This window comes from Echiichthys vipera, assembly GCF_963691815.1.
Source record: "Echiichthys vipera genome assembly, chromosome: 20".
NCBI classification, from domain to species: domain Eukaryota; kingdom Metazoa; phylum Chordata; class Actinopteri; order Perciformes; family Trachinidae; genus Echiichthys; species Echiichthys vipera.
The window spans coordinates 4,026,631-4,043,154 of NC_139845.1; the positions used below are offsets into that span (position 1 = coordinate 4,026,631).

A 16,524-nucleotide genomic window follows, 5' to 3' on the forward strand; every position below is an offset into this window, starting at 1 on the left:
TGTTGTTTTTTCTCTGTATTAAATTAATAGTTGTTGTTGTTTCCTGTTAGACAACAAAAGTAGAAGTTGTAGAAGTTTTTTTTGAAGCGTCTCCGAGGAGGATAGAGTTCCTGGAGCACTCCATTCCTCACCTCAGGAACAGGTGGAAACCCGTGTGACAGCTTTTAGTTTCCCTCCTGAACGTTCCCCGCCCCCCCTCTCTGGATCTGAAAAATGGACCGGCCCACTAACTGGCTAACTTTCTCAACGGCTGCCAAACTTTTCCTCAGGTCGCGCGACAGGTGCTGCCGGATTGACCAATCACAGTGGAGCCAAAACTACATCGACCAATCAGCGTCCTCGTTTTTAGCTCTATGCTAGGAGGTCGTTTTGTAGCTTTACATGAGCAATATTTTACACAATTTAGCGTAGAAATGACACTTAACTCCAGTTAAATGTGTGTTTTTAGCATTGTTGGTGGTTAAACACACATTGTACCAGCATATATGATGGCTGTGAAGTAATATGTAGAGCAGGGGTTCTCAAACTGTGGTTCTTGGACCTCTGGTGCTACTTAAGCTATCCCTGGTGGTACTCTCCAAAGTAAAACAAGGGAAACATTAATTGCTACATTAATATATTAAGAGGAAAAGACTTTTAGGATCCTTGAAATGCAATTTAAAATAAGTTCAGCGTTTCCTGACATATTTTTGTTTCTGGAAAAAGTTTTTTCAGCAATTTACCAGAAATGTAGCGCCCCTTAGCGACCCTAGCCGTGATAGGTTACCTACAGTGTTTCCACCTAATTTTAAGAAAGCTATATGTAACAAGAAGGTAGGAGATAAATGACACCTCTTGGTATATTTGATCAATAATGAAATAATTAGAGCTGAATTAGGAGCTAAACTGTGATTGCAGAGGTAAAATGGTTGGTTTGAAAACACTGATGTTCTTCCTGTGGTGTGGCTGTGACTGAAGACAGTCAACAATAAATGATCTTCTGATCAGGAATGAACCTTCCTGTCCGTAGCTGAATAATGTCGGCCTACATTACTGTATTTTAACATTGGTTTAGTGGTGGGACTTGAGAAAACCTGATGTTTTCTAAAGGTGGTACGTCATGGACAAAGTTTGAGAACCATGGAACCAACGAACCATTGATATGTATCGGGGCATGGATTTGAAAAGTGACTGAATAAGCATGGGAAATATTTAACTTCACACTGCTGCTGCTGTTTTTATATATATATAAATATATATATATATATATATATATATATAAACAGCAGCAGCAGTGTGTATAGCAGCAGCAGTGTGTATAGCAGCAGCAGCAGTGTGTATATATATATATTCTACATAAATCTGCTTTTTATTTATTTTTAAATTAATTTAGTCAATGTACTAATCTACTTTTTATTTATTCATTTTTAAATTAATTGAGTCAATGTACTAAATCAGCTTATTTATTTATTTTTTAAATTAATTTAGTCAATGTACTAAATAAGCTTTTTATTTATTTATTTTTAAATTAATTGAGTCAATGTACTTTACCTACTCTGTAAAGTGTCCTGAGATAACTTTTGTTATGATTTGGCACTTTAAATATAAATATAAATCAAATTGAATTGAATTGAATCCTTCTGTGGTTCATTGTAAAGGCTCCCATTAAAAAAAAATAATAATAAAGATAAAGTAGAGCAGTGCAGTAGACTGATAAAACATGAAAAGATCCAGCATGGAGGCGAATAACAGAATTATAACAGTTGTTTTAATCATTAGTCATGCTGGTGATGCTGCGGGGCTCAAATCAGCTGACTCGGGCTTCCGTAGCCGCGCGTCACATGACCTGCAAACAAGAACCAGGGGCCGAGTCTGTGCTTTCTCCTCCGCAGAAGGACACAAAGTAACATTTCAGGCTCTTTTAAGCCGCAGATGTGAAGGAGGAGACACGCAGAGTCACCGGTTTGGGAAAAATGGCTTCAAATCGCTCGTTTCCGCCGCTTTTAGCGACTCTCGTCCTGATCTGCGTCACTTTGAGCAGCGGGGTGTTCGCAAAATCAGCCCGGAGACCCAACATTGTTTTGATCCTCACAGACGACCTGGACATCGCGATCGGGGGTTTGGTGAGTGCCTTTTTTAATTAACAGGGTTTTATGGTGTTATTGCATGCATTGGGTTCATTCACAGGGTTATAAAAGTGCTGGAAATCCGTGAAAACATTGAATTTTAGTGGGAATAAAGTGCTCAGAACTGGTTATAATATCCTTCTGTATGAGATATATTATATTATATCATATTATATAATTAGATCTCCACGTGTGTGCAACTGGAAACAGCATTTTCTGATATTGTTGCATGAAAAAATGACTTTTTTGATAATTAACAGGTTATAAAACAATAATTTATTATATTTCTGTCGAGTTAAACATCATGTTGGCTGCTTATAGGACAATAACATCTAATTTAATGTGATGAACAAGTATACTGACTACAATACTCAGTGTATTGTATATAAATCTGTAGTTCACCACAGCTGTAAGGTGCTGGAAGAGCAAGAAAATGCACCATGAGTCTATTTTTATTATTATTTCTGTCCTAGTCCTGCTTAAAAATATATATATTCATTTTTCACATATATTTTTACTTTATTATATTCTATAATACTTCAATGAGCACTCTTGTTTTCTGTTGTTTTTGTCTATAAGAAGAAAACGACCATTTTACTCTTTATAAATGTTTAAATACAAATGAACCCATCTGCAAAACTCGTAAAGAAAAGTTAACATAAAAAAATGCACCATGAGTCCACTCTTTTACTTCTGTCCTAGTCCTATTTCAAAAATATATTTATATCTATTTTTACATGTATATTTTTACTTTATTTATTAGATTTTATGGGGGTTCTAGTTTTGTGAGTTGCAGCAATACTTCAATAATCATTCTTGTTTAAATACAAATGCATCTGCAAAACTCTAAATGGGGCGACTGTGGCTCAGTAGAAGAGTGGGTCGTCCTCCATTTGAGAGATTGGGGGTTCGATCCCCACCTCCCCCGGTCCACATGTCGAAGGGCAAGACACTGAACCCTGAATTGCTCCCCGTGCTGTGCATGGGTGTGTAAATGTGGTGTTAAAGGTTACATTAGATGGTCTGTAGATGTCCACTGCCATCAGTGTGAATGTCTGTGTGAACGGGTGAATGTGACAAACACTGTGAAAGCGCCTTCAGTAGTCAGAAGACTAAAAAAGTCCATTTACCATTTAAAACAAAGAAAATGCACCTTGAAATGCTTGAATTTGACTTTGAAAGTGTGCAGGAACTTTGTATTTACAAGCTTATTATCACACCAGAGTGCGGTGACGCTGTGTGCAGCTGCAGTTGAGTCCGTGTCACAGGACAAAATATGTGGCAATGATGTAAACTTGACATCTAGTTTGAAATCCGATCTGATTAAGCTGACTGCTCGCATTCCTCCTGGTTGGACACATCATTTCGGCATCTCACGAGTCAGCACTTTTATCACTTGCTCCAGTCTGCTCCAGCACAACACAGAGCCCCGGTGAAAAAAAATCAGGCAATAAAGTGGCGTAATATGTTATCTTGGTGTCCGTTTGAACCTGCCGTCAGTGTAAAAATGGGTCAACAGGTCTTCAACAGGGTGGAAGAAGTACTCCGATCATTTACTGGAGTAAAAGTACTAAAACAACACAGCGAAAATACTTTACTGCAAGTAAAAATCCTGCATTCAAACATTTCATGTTATAAAATAAAGGAAAAGTTCTATAATTGTTTGGAAACAGGCAGAGAGGATTTGGGGGGGGAGTGCAAGCAAAAAATGTGCACTGCAACATCTGAAAATGTTATAATTACACGCTGAAATGTGATCAAAATGCCATGTTACAAGCAGCAATAATGGAGGAAGTATTCAGATCATTTACTGGAATAAAAGTACTAAAACAACACTGTGAAAATACTCTACTGCAAGTAAAAATCCTGCATTCAAACATGTTAATAAAGGAAAAGTCCTATAGATGTTTGGTAACAGGCAGAGAGGATTTGGGGGGGGAGTGCAAGCAAAAAAAGTCCGCTGCAGCATCTGAAAATGTTATAATTACACGCTGAAATGTGATAAAGATGCCATGTTACAAGCAGCAATAATGGAGGAAGTACTCGGATCATTTACTGCAGTAAAAGTACTAATACAACACTGTGAAAATACTCCACAAGTAAAAGTCTTGCTTACTTGCCATCACTACGTAAAAGCAAGTTTTAACAGGAAAATGTTTCTTAAAGTAAAGGAAATGTTTCCTGCTGCTGTTGATGTTTAAGGTTTAGCTCATTTTAACTCTTTTATATAGTGTTTGGTAGTTTAATGTACATGAATGCATCATATCCTATAAGATCATTCATTCATCTACGCGGGGGGGGGGGGGGGGGGGGCTGGAGCCGATCCCAGCTGACATCGGGCGTGAGGCGGGGTCCACCCTGGACAGGACGCCAGTCTATCACAGGACTCATAGAGACGAACAGAGACAGACAACCATTCACACCTACGGGTGATTTAGAGTCATCAATGAACCGAACACCTGCACGTCTTTGGACTGTGGGAGGAAACCGGAGAACCCGGAGAAAACCCACGCAGACACGGAGACAACATGCAAACTCCATACAGAAGGGCCCCAGCCGGGATTCGGACCAGGAACCCTCTCGCTCTGAGGCGACAGTGCCAAACACCACTCCACCGTGTCGCCCTTCCTATAAGATCATCATATGCTTATTTTATTAACACACGTGTCGGTATAATCGACATATATATATATATAAAGACGCAGCATTACAGTTCATGTTGGATTATGACGCGGCAGGTTTTCTCCGTAGAGGACAAACTTAGTCATGAAGACAGACGCCAATAAATTATTCAGTTAATTATTTGTCTTTTCCTTCCAGACGCCACTCACCAAGACCAAGAAACTCATCGGTGATGCAGGGATATCCTTTACAAACGCGGTAAGCATCATAATTATCATCATCGTGCATAAAGAAGAAGATTTCAGAGATATTAAAACAGTTTTCCCGTCCCTGTCAAGTTCGTCGCCAGCCCGCTGTGCTGCCCGAGTCGAGCCAGCATCCTGACGGGCAAGTACCCCCACAACCACCACGTCATCAACAACACGCTGGAGGGGAACTGCAGCAGCAAAGCCTGGCAGAAGAGCGAGGAGGCCCGCACCTTCCCCGCGCTGCTGAGGACGTACGCCGGCTACCAGACCTTCTTCGCCGGGAAATACCTCAACCAGGTGCTCGTGCTTTTCCAGCGTTTTTACTGGTTTTGATTGGCTACTTATGTCACTTTTGATTGTTGTTATTTATCTGATGAATGGCGGACGCGAAAATCACTTCCTGTGCTTGTGTAGTTCTGTTTGCACATCAAAGCATGCTTACTTCCTGTTGTTCCTTAACCCGCCCTTAAAGCGTAATTCCAGTAGAGTCGCTAACAGCCGGACGTGGCTAACAGTGATTAGCTTGGGGCAGTACGCTGAAGGCATTCAAAGGTCTCTTTTAACCACTAATGCTGCTGAAAATAACAGCAGACCTCTGCAGCAGCATGAGAAGAGTCCCTACACACAAAACAAAGCAGCAATGGGCTCCTTCCTTTGGGATTGACTTTGGTAATCCACTGTAATGGACTTTACTATGAGAGGAGCTGGTACAGGGGCCAGTAGGTAAGTCTTTAAAACACTCTTTTAATAAACTCTGGCTTCACTAACTACATTGTTGGTGCTTTGTGTTGTGTGTAGGGATTCTTATGCTGCTGCAGAGGTTTGTTGTTATTTTCAGCAGCATTAGTGGTTAAAAAAGACGTTTGAATGCCTTCACCGTACTGCCCCGAGCTAATCACTGTTAGCCAGGTCTGTGTGTTAGCAATTCTCCGGGATTTCTCCGTTAACAGTTGTTAGACGTAAAAAACAGTCTCGATTACTTATTTTATGTATGAAAGTAAGACCATGGGATGATTTTGCGCCAGAATTACACTTTAAATGTTCTCATCAACGTCCAAGAATATGAAAAAATGCCTGAAAAGAGACGTTCTGTGAAACGTTTACAGTTACAACAGTCACAAGATCTTTTAGCGTGTGATTTTTAGGTTGTGCTAAAGTCCAGCTGTCAAACTCGCATCTACCCTTGTGATTAAAGAGACGTTCAAATGGGGAACCGGGACATCCACTTCACCTCAATAGCTAACAAATGAAACTTCTCTCTTTCCCCCCATCTACGTTTCCTTATCTTATCACTTCAAGTTGAGCAAAGTCAACTTGTGACCCCTCCAGTATCTCTTTGTGTGTAAATGTCATTAAACAGATATAATTACGCTGTCCTTGTGTTTCAGTACGGGCACTCAGAGGCTGGTGGCGTGGAGCACGTCCCCCCAGGCTGGAACTACTGGGTCGGACTGGTAAGACACGTCGTTTAACCTTTCAACTGATTTCCTGTGATCACAAAATTAAGTAAACGCGGAACTAAAAAGCAGAATCGATAATCCAAATAACAAGTAAGGAGCGCTTCTTGAGTGCCTCGAGAAACGTGGAAGCTACGTTTTACCAGGATAAGACAGAATATGGACACATGTTTTACAGAGGGTCGTATTCAGACGGGATTAGTTTTACCTGAGGGATTTTTTCCAGACCGTTTTAAAGAAAGGTGGAAATTGCTGTGTTATTTACTGACGTAGGGTGAGAAGTTCAGCATCCGTGAGGAACTCGGAGTAGAGCCGCTGCTCCTTTGCGTTGAAAGCAGCCAGTTGAGGTGGTTCAGGATCATCTGGTAAGGATGAACCCTGGGCGCCTCCCTAGGGAGGTGTTCCAGGCACGTCCAGCTGGGAGGAGGCCTCGGGGAAGACCCAGGACCAGGTGGAGAGATTATATCTCCACACTGGCCTGGGAACGCCTCAGGATCCCCCAGTTAGAGCTGGTTAATGTGGCCCGGGAAAGGGAAGTTTGGGGTCCCCTGCTAAAGCTGCTGCCCCCGAGACCCGACCCCGGATAAGAGGCTGAAGATGAGATGAGATTTACTGACGTTCTCTGAAATAATTACTGACACGGTGCGACAGGACTTAAACTCCTGGTGTAAATGACCTTACCCCCGTCCCCACATTAAACTAATCCGGTCTGAAAAGAGCTTTACATCGGTGGATTTCTCCCAACAATGCATCAGAGTTCTGTGGCCTGAAGAAGGAGCCAGAAGATTAGATTTTTCTTTTCCCCCCCGTCTCTATCTGGTTTACAGAAGTCATGACACAGAGGTCACGCCTGACTGCAGAGCGGACTCGTTTATCTCCACCGTGACTGAACAAACAGATAACAGATAAGAGAAGAACTGGTCTCATGACTTCTTTAGTATCACCTTCTCTCCGTCTACTTTAGCATGTCTGATTGTGAGGGAGCGGACGACGTGTCAAACAGCTCCCGTGAAGTGAAGAGTGTCTCGTATCACGTGTCGGCACGTGAGAAAGGGTTTGAATCAAAGGGCGTACACACGGGGAAGTGCAAGCCTGTAAAAGCTGACCTCCTAAAGACTCGTTGGTTGAATTGGCCCTTAGGGAGCACTCACACTGTCCTTCCGTAGCGTGCCCAAGCACGCTTCACGGGTAAAGTCTGGTTCCTCTGACCAGTGTGAGTGCAACCGTACCACGTCTAGGAGCGATACGCTTGCCGGCCACGGCCCGTTTGGGAGAGGTGGGCTTTTGTAAAGCACGTTTGCACGTGTACGAGCACGAGCGTGCGCACGTGTACGAGCACGAGGTCTACGGCGGTTCTGAGGTCATTTCCTGTGCGCCTGTTGGGACATAGAAAAAAGAAGGAGGGACCATGAGCGGACATTTCAAACAATGGCGGCGAAAGGTTCACGTTGGTGTGATGCGGAGGTGGAGTGTTTATTGCAGATTTGGTCGATGAAAAGATTCAAAAACAGTCGACAAGACGCACAAAAACTCCGAGGTCTACGGAAAGATCTGGAAACAAAGCCACGCATCGCCATGACGTCATCAATGCGTGTGACGTGTTACGGCGTGATGACGTATAGGCAGCAAGAAGCATTCGCTGAGGCCCAGGTAGTGTGAGTACAAACGGGCCTGGAGGGGGGGACAAGGACCCTAAAGCACAGGGCACGGGACGGACGCACAGTGTGAGTGCGCCCTTACTGTGTCCGTTATCCATCCTCTGATTCCAAAAACTTGCTGTGCTCAATTTCAAAATAAGAGCATGTCATAAAAAGTTTTTTTTTCTGTGTTTTCCAGGAGATGAACTCTAAATACTACAACTACACGCTGTCAGTGAACGGAAAGGCTGAGAAACACGGAGCAGACTACAGCAAAGACTACCTGACCGACGTCCTGGTGAGACTTCACAGATAAACCCGGATGATGTGAGGAGAATCTGGTCCAGTTTGTCTTTCACACACACGCAGCGCACAACCGGAGATTCTCCCATTTGGTTTAGGCGAGGGGCTGGCGTCTGGGTAGAGCCGGTTCGTAATTTAGTCAAAAACAACCGAGTCTCCTGCTGTTGATTGAATTCGTCTGATGGTTTGGACGTTGGTTCTTACTCACAGAAGGTCCTGAATCTCGTAGTCTTTGTAAATCACCCTTCTTCTTCGCCATCCGAGGTTTGTTTCGCCATCAAAACGCCCACTCGCTCTTCGTGATTACACAGGAGAATGAGAAAAGAGTCTTTGCACTCGGGAGCTGGCAGCCTAAACTCCGTTTGATGTCCAGTCCAACATTTGCGTTCTCACAGCCTCGCCACGTCATCTCTTGATAATTTCAGGCTTGCAGTGCAAGTGTGAAAGAGGCTCAAGTAACGACTCTGTGTGTCCTCTCTCTCTCGCTCTCTCTCTCTCTCTCTCTCTCGGTCTCTCAGGCCAACAGGTCTCTGGACTTCCTCCAGTATAAATCCAACTACCAGCCGTTCTTCATGATGGTGTCCATCCCGGCCCCTCACTCCCCGTGGACCGCAGCTCCTCAGTACCAGAACAGCTTCAACACCACCAAGGCTCCCAGAGACCCCAACTTCAACGTCCACGGGAAGGTACGACTTTTCAAACGGACATCACTCTTCTGCTGAACTCCAACAGACGGTGTTCTTGTTAAGATGCACAAAAAAAAGTGATTAGGTGCATCCTGCAAGTAAACAGTATAAAAAACGGACATAGCGTCTCCGTCAAGGTCCGTTCTCTCAACTCGATCCAATCGTCCTCTCCTACGGGAGTCGCCATCTTGTCAGACTTTGACTCCGCCTCATTTCCTCTTACCAAAAAAGGGCATGTATGTGACGTTGGGGGGAGGGTGATACGTCCATCTGGCTGACGTTTACCTCCGAGGAGAAGTGAGGGCCAGAGGCTAGCTGTCACTCAAGAGGCCACGCCCCTAATTATTCATAAACTTTAACCTCCAATAAAATAAAAACTAGCCGGGTCCCTCAGTGTTGTCATGGAGATATGACCTAAACACACAGACTAGAATGTTTTTTGTACCAGGCCTTTAACAGGTTTGATGATGCTGTGTAAACGGTCTGTTTAACATGGGGGTCAATGAGAAACTGCTCCATTATGACACCTGCCCCTAGTGGACACTCAGAGAACTGCAGTTTTTGGAGCTTCCTTGACATCGCTGAGGTGGGACTTGATCCTGCATCCCTTTTGTTTTCTCTCTTCAGGACAAACACTGGTTGATCAGACAGGCTAAAACCCCCATGACCAACTCCTCGGTCCAGTTTCTGGATGATGCTTTCAGGAAACGGTGAGTCCCTGCTGCTTCTCACCTTCCTCTTTCTCTCCTCGTCTTCCTCTTTGCTTTAGATTCATTTTCTCCCTTATGATCGCCCCCTTCCTGTCGTCTTTCCTTTCCTTTTGCCAGCTCCTCCTCCCTAATTGTGCGGCCATGTCAGCGTGGTTTCACTGCAGGTTTCTCGTTACTCGTCCTGCAGGTGGCGAACTTTGCTGTCAGTCGACGACCTGGTGGAGAAGATAGTGAAGAGGCTGGAGGTCAGAGTTGAACTGGACAATACATACATCTTCTTTACGTCGGACAACGGCTACCACACAGGTATGTAACACACACACACACACACACACACACACAGTCTTACAAGTAAAACTCCTGATTCCAAAACGCCGAGTGTGTCTTTCTGTCTTTCAGGTCAGTTCTCTCTTCCTCTGGATAAGAGGCAACTCTACGAGTTTGACATCAAAGTTCCTCTCATGGTCCGAGGACCGAACATCAAGCCCAACCAGACGAGCCGGGTACAAACATCTTTTTTCTTTTACAAATAAAAACGAAAACAAGCGATATACATGACCTACGTCCCAACTCGAGGCCAACCAGAGAACAAACCTGCCTCTTGAAAAAAGAAAAAAGGGAAAAAATAGTGCAAAATTAAAACAATACGATAAAAAACAAACTGGCAATAAGGGTAATACAGACAAGCTCAATGGTCTCTGAGAACAAAAAGACAGATGGAGCGCACTCACACTGTCCATCCGTATGCCCAAGTACGTCTCACGGCTAAAGTCTGGTTCCTTTGACCAGTGTGAGTGCAACCGTACCACGTCTAGCTGTGGCACGCTTGCCGTCCACGGCCCGTTTGGGAGAGGTGGGCTTTTGTAAAGCACGTCTGCACATGTACGAGCACGAGCATGCGCACGTGGACGAGCACGAGGCCTACGGCGGTTCTGAGGTCATTTCCTGTGCCCCTGTTGGGACATAGAAAAAAGAAGGAGGGACCATGCGCGGACATTTAAAACAATGGCGGTGAAAGGTTCACGTTGGTGTGATGCGGAGGTGGAGTGTACTGTACTGCACACACACACACACACACACGCACACACGCAGTATTTGTTGAATTAACAAATTCATCTCGTTGTCAGATGCTGGTGGCGAACGTCGACCTCGGCCCGACCCTCCTGGACATCGCCGGCTACGACGTCAACAAGACGCAGATGGACGGCGTGTCCTTCCTGCCTGTTATGGTGAGATCAGCAGATAATGTTTTTCTTTTCAAAGCTTAACATGAAGCACTGCAGTCGACAAAATGGATCTTAAGTCAAAACGCTGTTGAAAGCTCATTGTTTTTGTTTTGTTCAAACTATTTTCTTATGTTTTGAATTTTTTTGCTTGTTTGATTGTTTAAAATCTCAAATATTCATTATGAAGTGAAACCAACGGCAGTTGACCACATTAGAGATTTTCACCCCTTTGTTTTGTGAAAAGAAATCCAATCTAGTGTTTTAATATTCAAAATAAACACAAATAGAGTCCAATATTATATTGAACAGAAACAGTTCTTTCATAAAAACAATATTTTTTTTGAAGATTTTTTAAGACCCACTTCAACAAAAATGTTAAACTTTTGCAAAGGTTGAAATAATTATCGTTATCGATTATGATGAAGCTCGTTTTCTTGATTAATTGATTCATTGTGATGCATTTTAAATGAGATTTTCCCAATTTTTGCCGGAAAAAAATCTCTACAATTGGTGAAGAGTCAAAATAAACAGAGATATATTTCCATATTATTGTATAAAATATAAATTTTGTGCATTTATAAAAACATTTTTCACTTAAACTGTAACCTCGTTCCAAAATGGCAAAAAAATAAGTGCGTGTACATGTGTGTGCGTGCGCGTGTGTACGTGTGTGTGTGTGTGTGTGTGTGTGTGTGTGTGTGTGTGTGTGTGTGTGTGTGTGTGCGCGTGCGTGCGTTACCAGGAGGGGAAGATGAACAGCAGCAGCTGGAGAACCGACATCTTGGTGGAGTACGAGGGCGAGGGGAGCAACGTGTCCGACCCGGCCTGCCCTCTGCTGGGACCGGGAGTGTCGGTACGACGGGAAGCTTTAATCATCATCTGTGGAGGAAAACAACATATTTACAGTATATATATAAGAAATATACAGTATATAAAATGTCTTTCGTTCTCCAGGAGTGTTTCCCAGACTGCGTTTGTGAGGACTCGTACAACAACACGTACGCGTGTGTGCGCACCGTCGCCCCCTCTGCCAACCTGCAGTACTGCGAGTTCGACGATAACGAGGTTTGTTCGTTTGGTAGCATCTTTATCACTTTGTCTCCATCTGGGGGTCGAATGCACCTGTGCCTGACTTCCTCAAGGTGTACAGTTTGACAGTGTTTGTGGACGTGCGCCCCCCCCCCCCTCCTCCTGCAGGTGTTTGTCGAGGTCTACAACGTGACCGCAGACCCCTACCAGCTGACCAACATCGCAAAGACCATCGACCAGGAAGTGCTGGAGAAGATGAACCACCGGCTGATGATGCTGCAGTCCTGCGCCGGACAGTCGTGTCGGACACCCGGCGTGTACGATACGAGGTCTGTTCAGAGCGTTTTAACTGAGAAGTAACAAAAGACGATTAACGATAGAATCAAAAATAAAGAAAAATAAAAACCCCAAAGTACAATTCATGTTATAAAAAAGGAAAGAAAACACACAAGATGCTAAATCTACACACTAGATTTCCATTAAATAAGTGGAAAGATGAGGAATGGGTCAACTAATTTGTGCTAATATTGAGAAAAGAATCCTAATTTACATCTTTAATTTTACTTATTTAATAATTAGAAGGGTTTATTTTGTTTATTCTTTATTCTATGGGTCGTAATTTCTGCGTATTAATCCAATAATTTCAAAGAACTCATTTCCTGTGCGCCTGTTGGGACGTAGAGAAAAGAAGGAGGGACCATGCGCGGACATTTCAAACAATGGCGGTGAAAGGTTCACGTTGGTGTGATGCGGAGGTGGAGTGTTTACTGCAGATTTGGTCGATGAAAAGATTCAAAAACAGTCGACAAGACGCACAAAAACTCAGAGGTCTACGGAAAGATCTGGAAACAAAGCCACGCATCGCCATGACGTCATCAATGCGTGTGACGTGTTACGGCGTGATGACGTATAGGCAGACACAAACGGGCCTGGGCCACGGAGGGAGAGGGGGACAAGTACCCTAAAGCACGGGGCACGGGACGGACGCGCAGTGGGAGTGCGCCCTTAGACATTTCAAGAATGCGCTGACTCCCTTATTATTGACTCCTGTGTCTTGTGTGTCCTCTCAGGTATAAATTCGACCCCCGGCAGATGTTTACGGGCCACAGCTGGCGGCTCAGCAGACTGCGACGCAAGATGAAGTAAGAAGACTGACGGACAGGAGGAGGGAGGGTGGAGACGGAGGAAGAGAAGGGCTGTATTGAATCGTTTGGTATTCAGCCTTTGTCTGCTGTTGTTGCCTTGTGTTCAGACCTCCTGAGCCTGAGTCTCTCTGTGCATGGATGGAAGGATGGAGAAGGGATCAGGGGGGGTCTCGTGTATTGCCATAGAGTCTGGAGGCCTCTCTGGGTGCAGGACCCACCTTTTTAAAGCTTCCAGATTGAGCCGCTGTTTAGGGACTTTGTCAGTAGGAGCGCAGGGAAATGATTCAGGATGGATTCAAGCTCGCAAGCCATTAATTCCCGCTTTCTCGTGTGCGTTGTTGTGTCCGCTCGCTCAGTCGAATCAGTTTAAAATTCCCACATATTTGACCCGGTTCTTATGAATCCATGTCTGCGTTTCTCTCATATCAGCGATCCAAACGGGGACCAGCTCACGGGAAAGATTTTTTTGTAATTACTCGTCTAAATTCTGCACGGTTCGAGTCTGTCGGAGCAGGAAACGCCACGTCCTCTTCAGTGGGAGGGGATGTTCGTAGGTAAATGTGTAGATATGATCGTAAACGAAGCAACGGGATAGAAAAGGACCCGGGTTGTAAAGAGCGCCACCTGCAGGAGCTTCCCTATCCAACAGGAAAAACACGAGTGCCTGCTGACAGATGTAGCTCTAAGGCCGACATTCATCACTCGACACTACATCACAAACAAAATGACCCAATATTTACTAAACACTGAAATCAGCCGACACGAACTGTGATCACAGCTTTTTAAAAGACTTTCAGATGATTTTTGTCACAGTAAATGAGACGGACTTTGAAATAGATCTATTTTGCCAAGAGAAAGTAAAACATCAGTTCTGTTGTTTTGTTGAGTCGGACGTGTGAAGATTAAAAGGCCAAATAAAATCCATAACATAGAAAATCTATATTTGACTTATTTCTCAATGCGACGTTCTTCAAACTTTAAAAAAGGGAACAAACTATTTTCTTTCGCTCACATTTATGTTTATTCTAATCTCATCTTCAGCCTCTTATCCGGGGTCGGGTCTCGGGGGCAGTAGCTTTAGCAGGGGACCCCAAACTTCCCTTTCCCGGGCCACATTAACCAGCTCTAACTGGGGGATCCTGAGGCGTTCCCAGGCCAGTGTGGAGATCTAATCTCTCCACCTGGTCCTGGGTCTTCCCCGAGGCCTCCTCCCAGCTGGACGTGCCTGGAACACCTCCCTAGGGAGGCGCCCAGGGTTCATCCTTACCAGATGATCCTGAACCACCTCAACTGGCTCCTTTCAACGCAAAGGAGCAGCGGCTCTACTCCGAGTTCCTCACGGATGCTGAACTTCTCCCCCTCTCTCTAAGGGAGACTCCAGCCCCCCTCCTGAGGAAACACATTTCCGCTTGTACCCGCGACCTGGTTCTTTGTGTCCTGACCCAGCTTTCTGTTTATTTCACTACATTAAAACAACATTCGCTGATTTAATCCTTCTGTCACAGTCGAAACACACACATCTGCTGGGATTTTAGATCTTTAAAGTTTGATATATTTTAGCTCAAAGCTGCCGACAGCCAGTGTTTTGTGGCGACACAGTTTTGAAATCTGTGCAGATTATTAACGTCCAACCAAAGATCTGATCCGGAGACTTTTGCGGAAAAGTGTTAAACGAACGTCTCGTCACGTCTGCGCGACGTCTGTTGTCAGACTGAATCTTTTCGTGCGTGTTCTAACTTCTTTCTCACTGACGAACAAAGCAAAGCAAAGAAACAGGCTGTTAATTACGTATCACTGTAGTTTCTCGTTCTCGGAGTAATTAAAACGTTCACGCGGCTTTTTACTCCTCTGTAGTTCGTCCTGACGCGTGAACTAACGTGAGCTCTACGTGTGATTATATTTCCTCTGGTTTCAATTCACTGATGCACTTTCAATCTGACTGAACTGTTTTATTTTGGATTTTATAGTTTTAGTAGTTTTTGATGATTATGTATTTTTTGGCTTGTGTTTCTTGTCCAAATAAAGAGATTCTCAAAATATTTCAGATGTTCGACTCATTTTAACGTCATTCTTTTGACTAATCTGGGTTCAAAACTCTGAATAATCAAGTTTGAATTAACGGGAAATTAAGTGAGTAAAATAGAGATGTAGGGTTATTTGCTCAGGACGTTTTTAGCGTTTAATGTGCAGATAAAAACAAACTTTTGGGGCTAGAAAGTCTTAGTCGACTAATGCGTTAGTGGATTTAAAAATGGACAGATGTGTAAAGTTTCATGCAAAGGCGCCGCTTTAAATGTAGTTTCTTGAAAGAAGTCATTTTGGATGATAAACGCAAACGACGACTGATCGACTTAAGAAATTTCAAGACAAAAACGACTGATTAATCGACTGAGAGGGGCCCGACGTACAAACCTTTGACTTGATCAGAGCAGACACGCTAACGCTGCTAATACAAGTTTAACTTTAAAGTGTCATTCCAGCACAAAATCATCCTGTGGTCTTTTCTGGCACTTACATACATCAGTCAAATAATCAAGAGTTTCTTTCGTGTATGAACGATTAAAGGAGAAATCCTGCAGTCGCTAACAGCCGGACGTGGCTAACAGTGATTAGCTCGGGGCAGCATGGTGAAGGCATTCAAAGGTCTTTTTTAACCACTAATGCTGCTGAAAGTAACAGCAAACCTCTGCAGCAGCATGAGAAGAGTCCCTACACACACAACAAAGCACCAATGGGCTCCTTCCTTTGGGATTGCCTTTGGTAATCCACTTGAATGGACTTTACTATGAGAGGAGCTGGTACAGGGGCCAGTAGCTAAGTCTTTAAAACACTCTTTTAATAAACTCTGGCTTCACTAACTACGCTGTTGCTGCTTTGTGTTGTTTGTAGGGACTTTTCTCATGCTGCTGCAGAGGTTTGCTGTTATTTTCAGCATTATTAGTGGTAAAAAAGACCTTTGAATGCCTTCACCACTACTGCCCCGAGCTAATCAGTGTTAGCCACGTGATGATGGGATGATCTTGCGCCGGAATTACACTTTAAATGAGCTCATCAACGTCCGAGAATATGAAAAAATGCCTGAAAAGAGAAGTTCTGTGAAACTTTAACAGTTGCAACAGTCACAAGACCTCTGCAGCAGCATGAGAAGAGTCTGTACGCACCTGTTGTCACAAGTAATCCCTCTTCAGGAGTCCACGAAGCAGCTCCCGTTGAACCCTAAATCAAATGCAAAGTTTAAGTTCAGTTGTAGGAAACAACAAGCAGAAGTATTTTGCAACTACAGATTGTTTTATAGATGAATTAACACATTGTTTAATCTATTAAATGTTAGAAAATAGTGAAAAAATCACCTGTCA

At 43.8% G+C, this 16,524-nt stretch overlaps 1 protein-coding gene across 1 annotated transcript; it reads left to right on the forward strand.

Annotated features, from left to right (window-relative positions):
• Positions 1-1,826: 1,826 nt before the first annotated feature.
• On the forward strand, positions 1,827-15,207 carry gnsa (glucosamine (N-acetyl)-6-sulfatase a). The gene is made up of 14 exons (XM_083935457.1): positions 1,827-2,102; positions 4,926-4,985; positions 5,066-5,272; positions 6,364-6,429; positions 8,269-8,367; positions 8,891-9,058; positions 9,686-9,768; positions 9,956-10,074; positions 10,168-10,271; positions 10,896-10,997; positions 11,737-11,847; positions 11,949-12,059; positions 12,192-12,352; positions 13,094-15,207. The coding sequence occupies exons 1-14, from the start codon at positions 1,953-1,955 to the stop codon at positions 13,167-13,169; spliced, it is 1,617 nt and encodes a 538-aa protein (XP_083791583.1). The 5' UTR covers positions 1,827-1,952; the 3' UTR covers positions 13,170-15,207.
• Positions 15,208-16,524: the final 1,317 nt, after the last annotated feature.

Excerpts from the sequence above, each read along its gene's own strand:
- gnsa (XM_083935457.1), top strand. The coding sequence starts at position 1,953 with ATGGCTTCAAATCGCTCGTTTCCGCCGCTTTTAGCGACTCTCGTCCTG. Across the intron at positions 5,273-6,363 it reads CCGGGAAATACCTCAACCAG|TACGGGCACTCAGAGGCTGG; the intron begins GTGCTCGTGCTT and ends CTTGTGTTTCAG. Across the intron at positions 10,998-11,736 it reads TGTCCTTCCTGCCTGTTATG|GAGGGGAAGATGAACAGCAG; the intron begins GTGAGATCAGCA and ends GTGCGTTACCAG.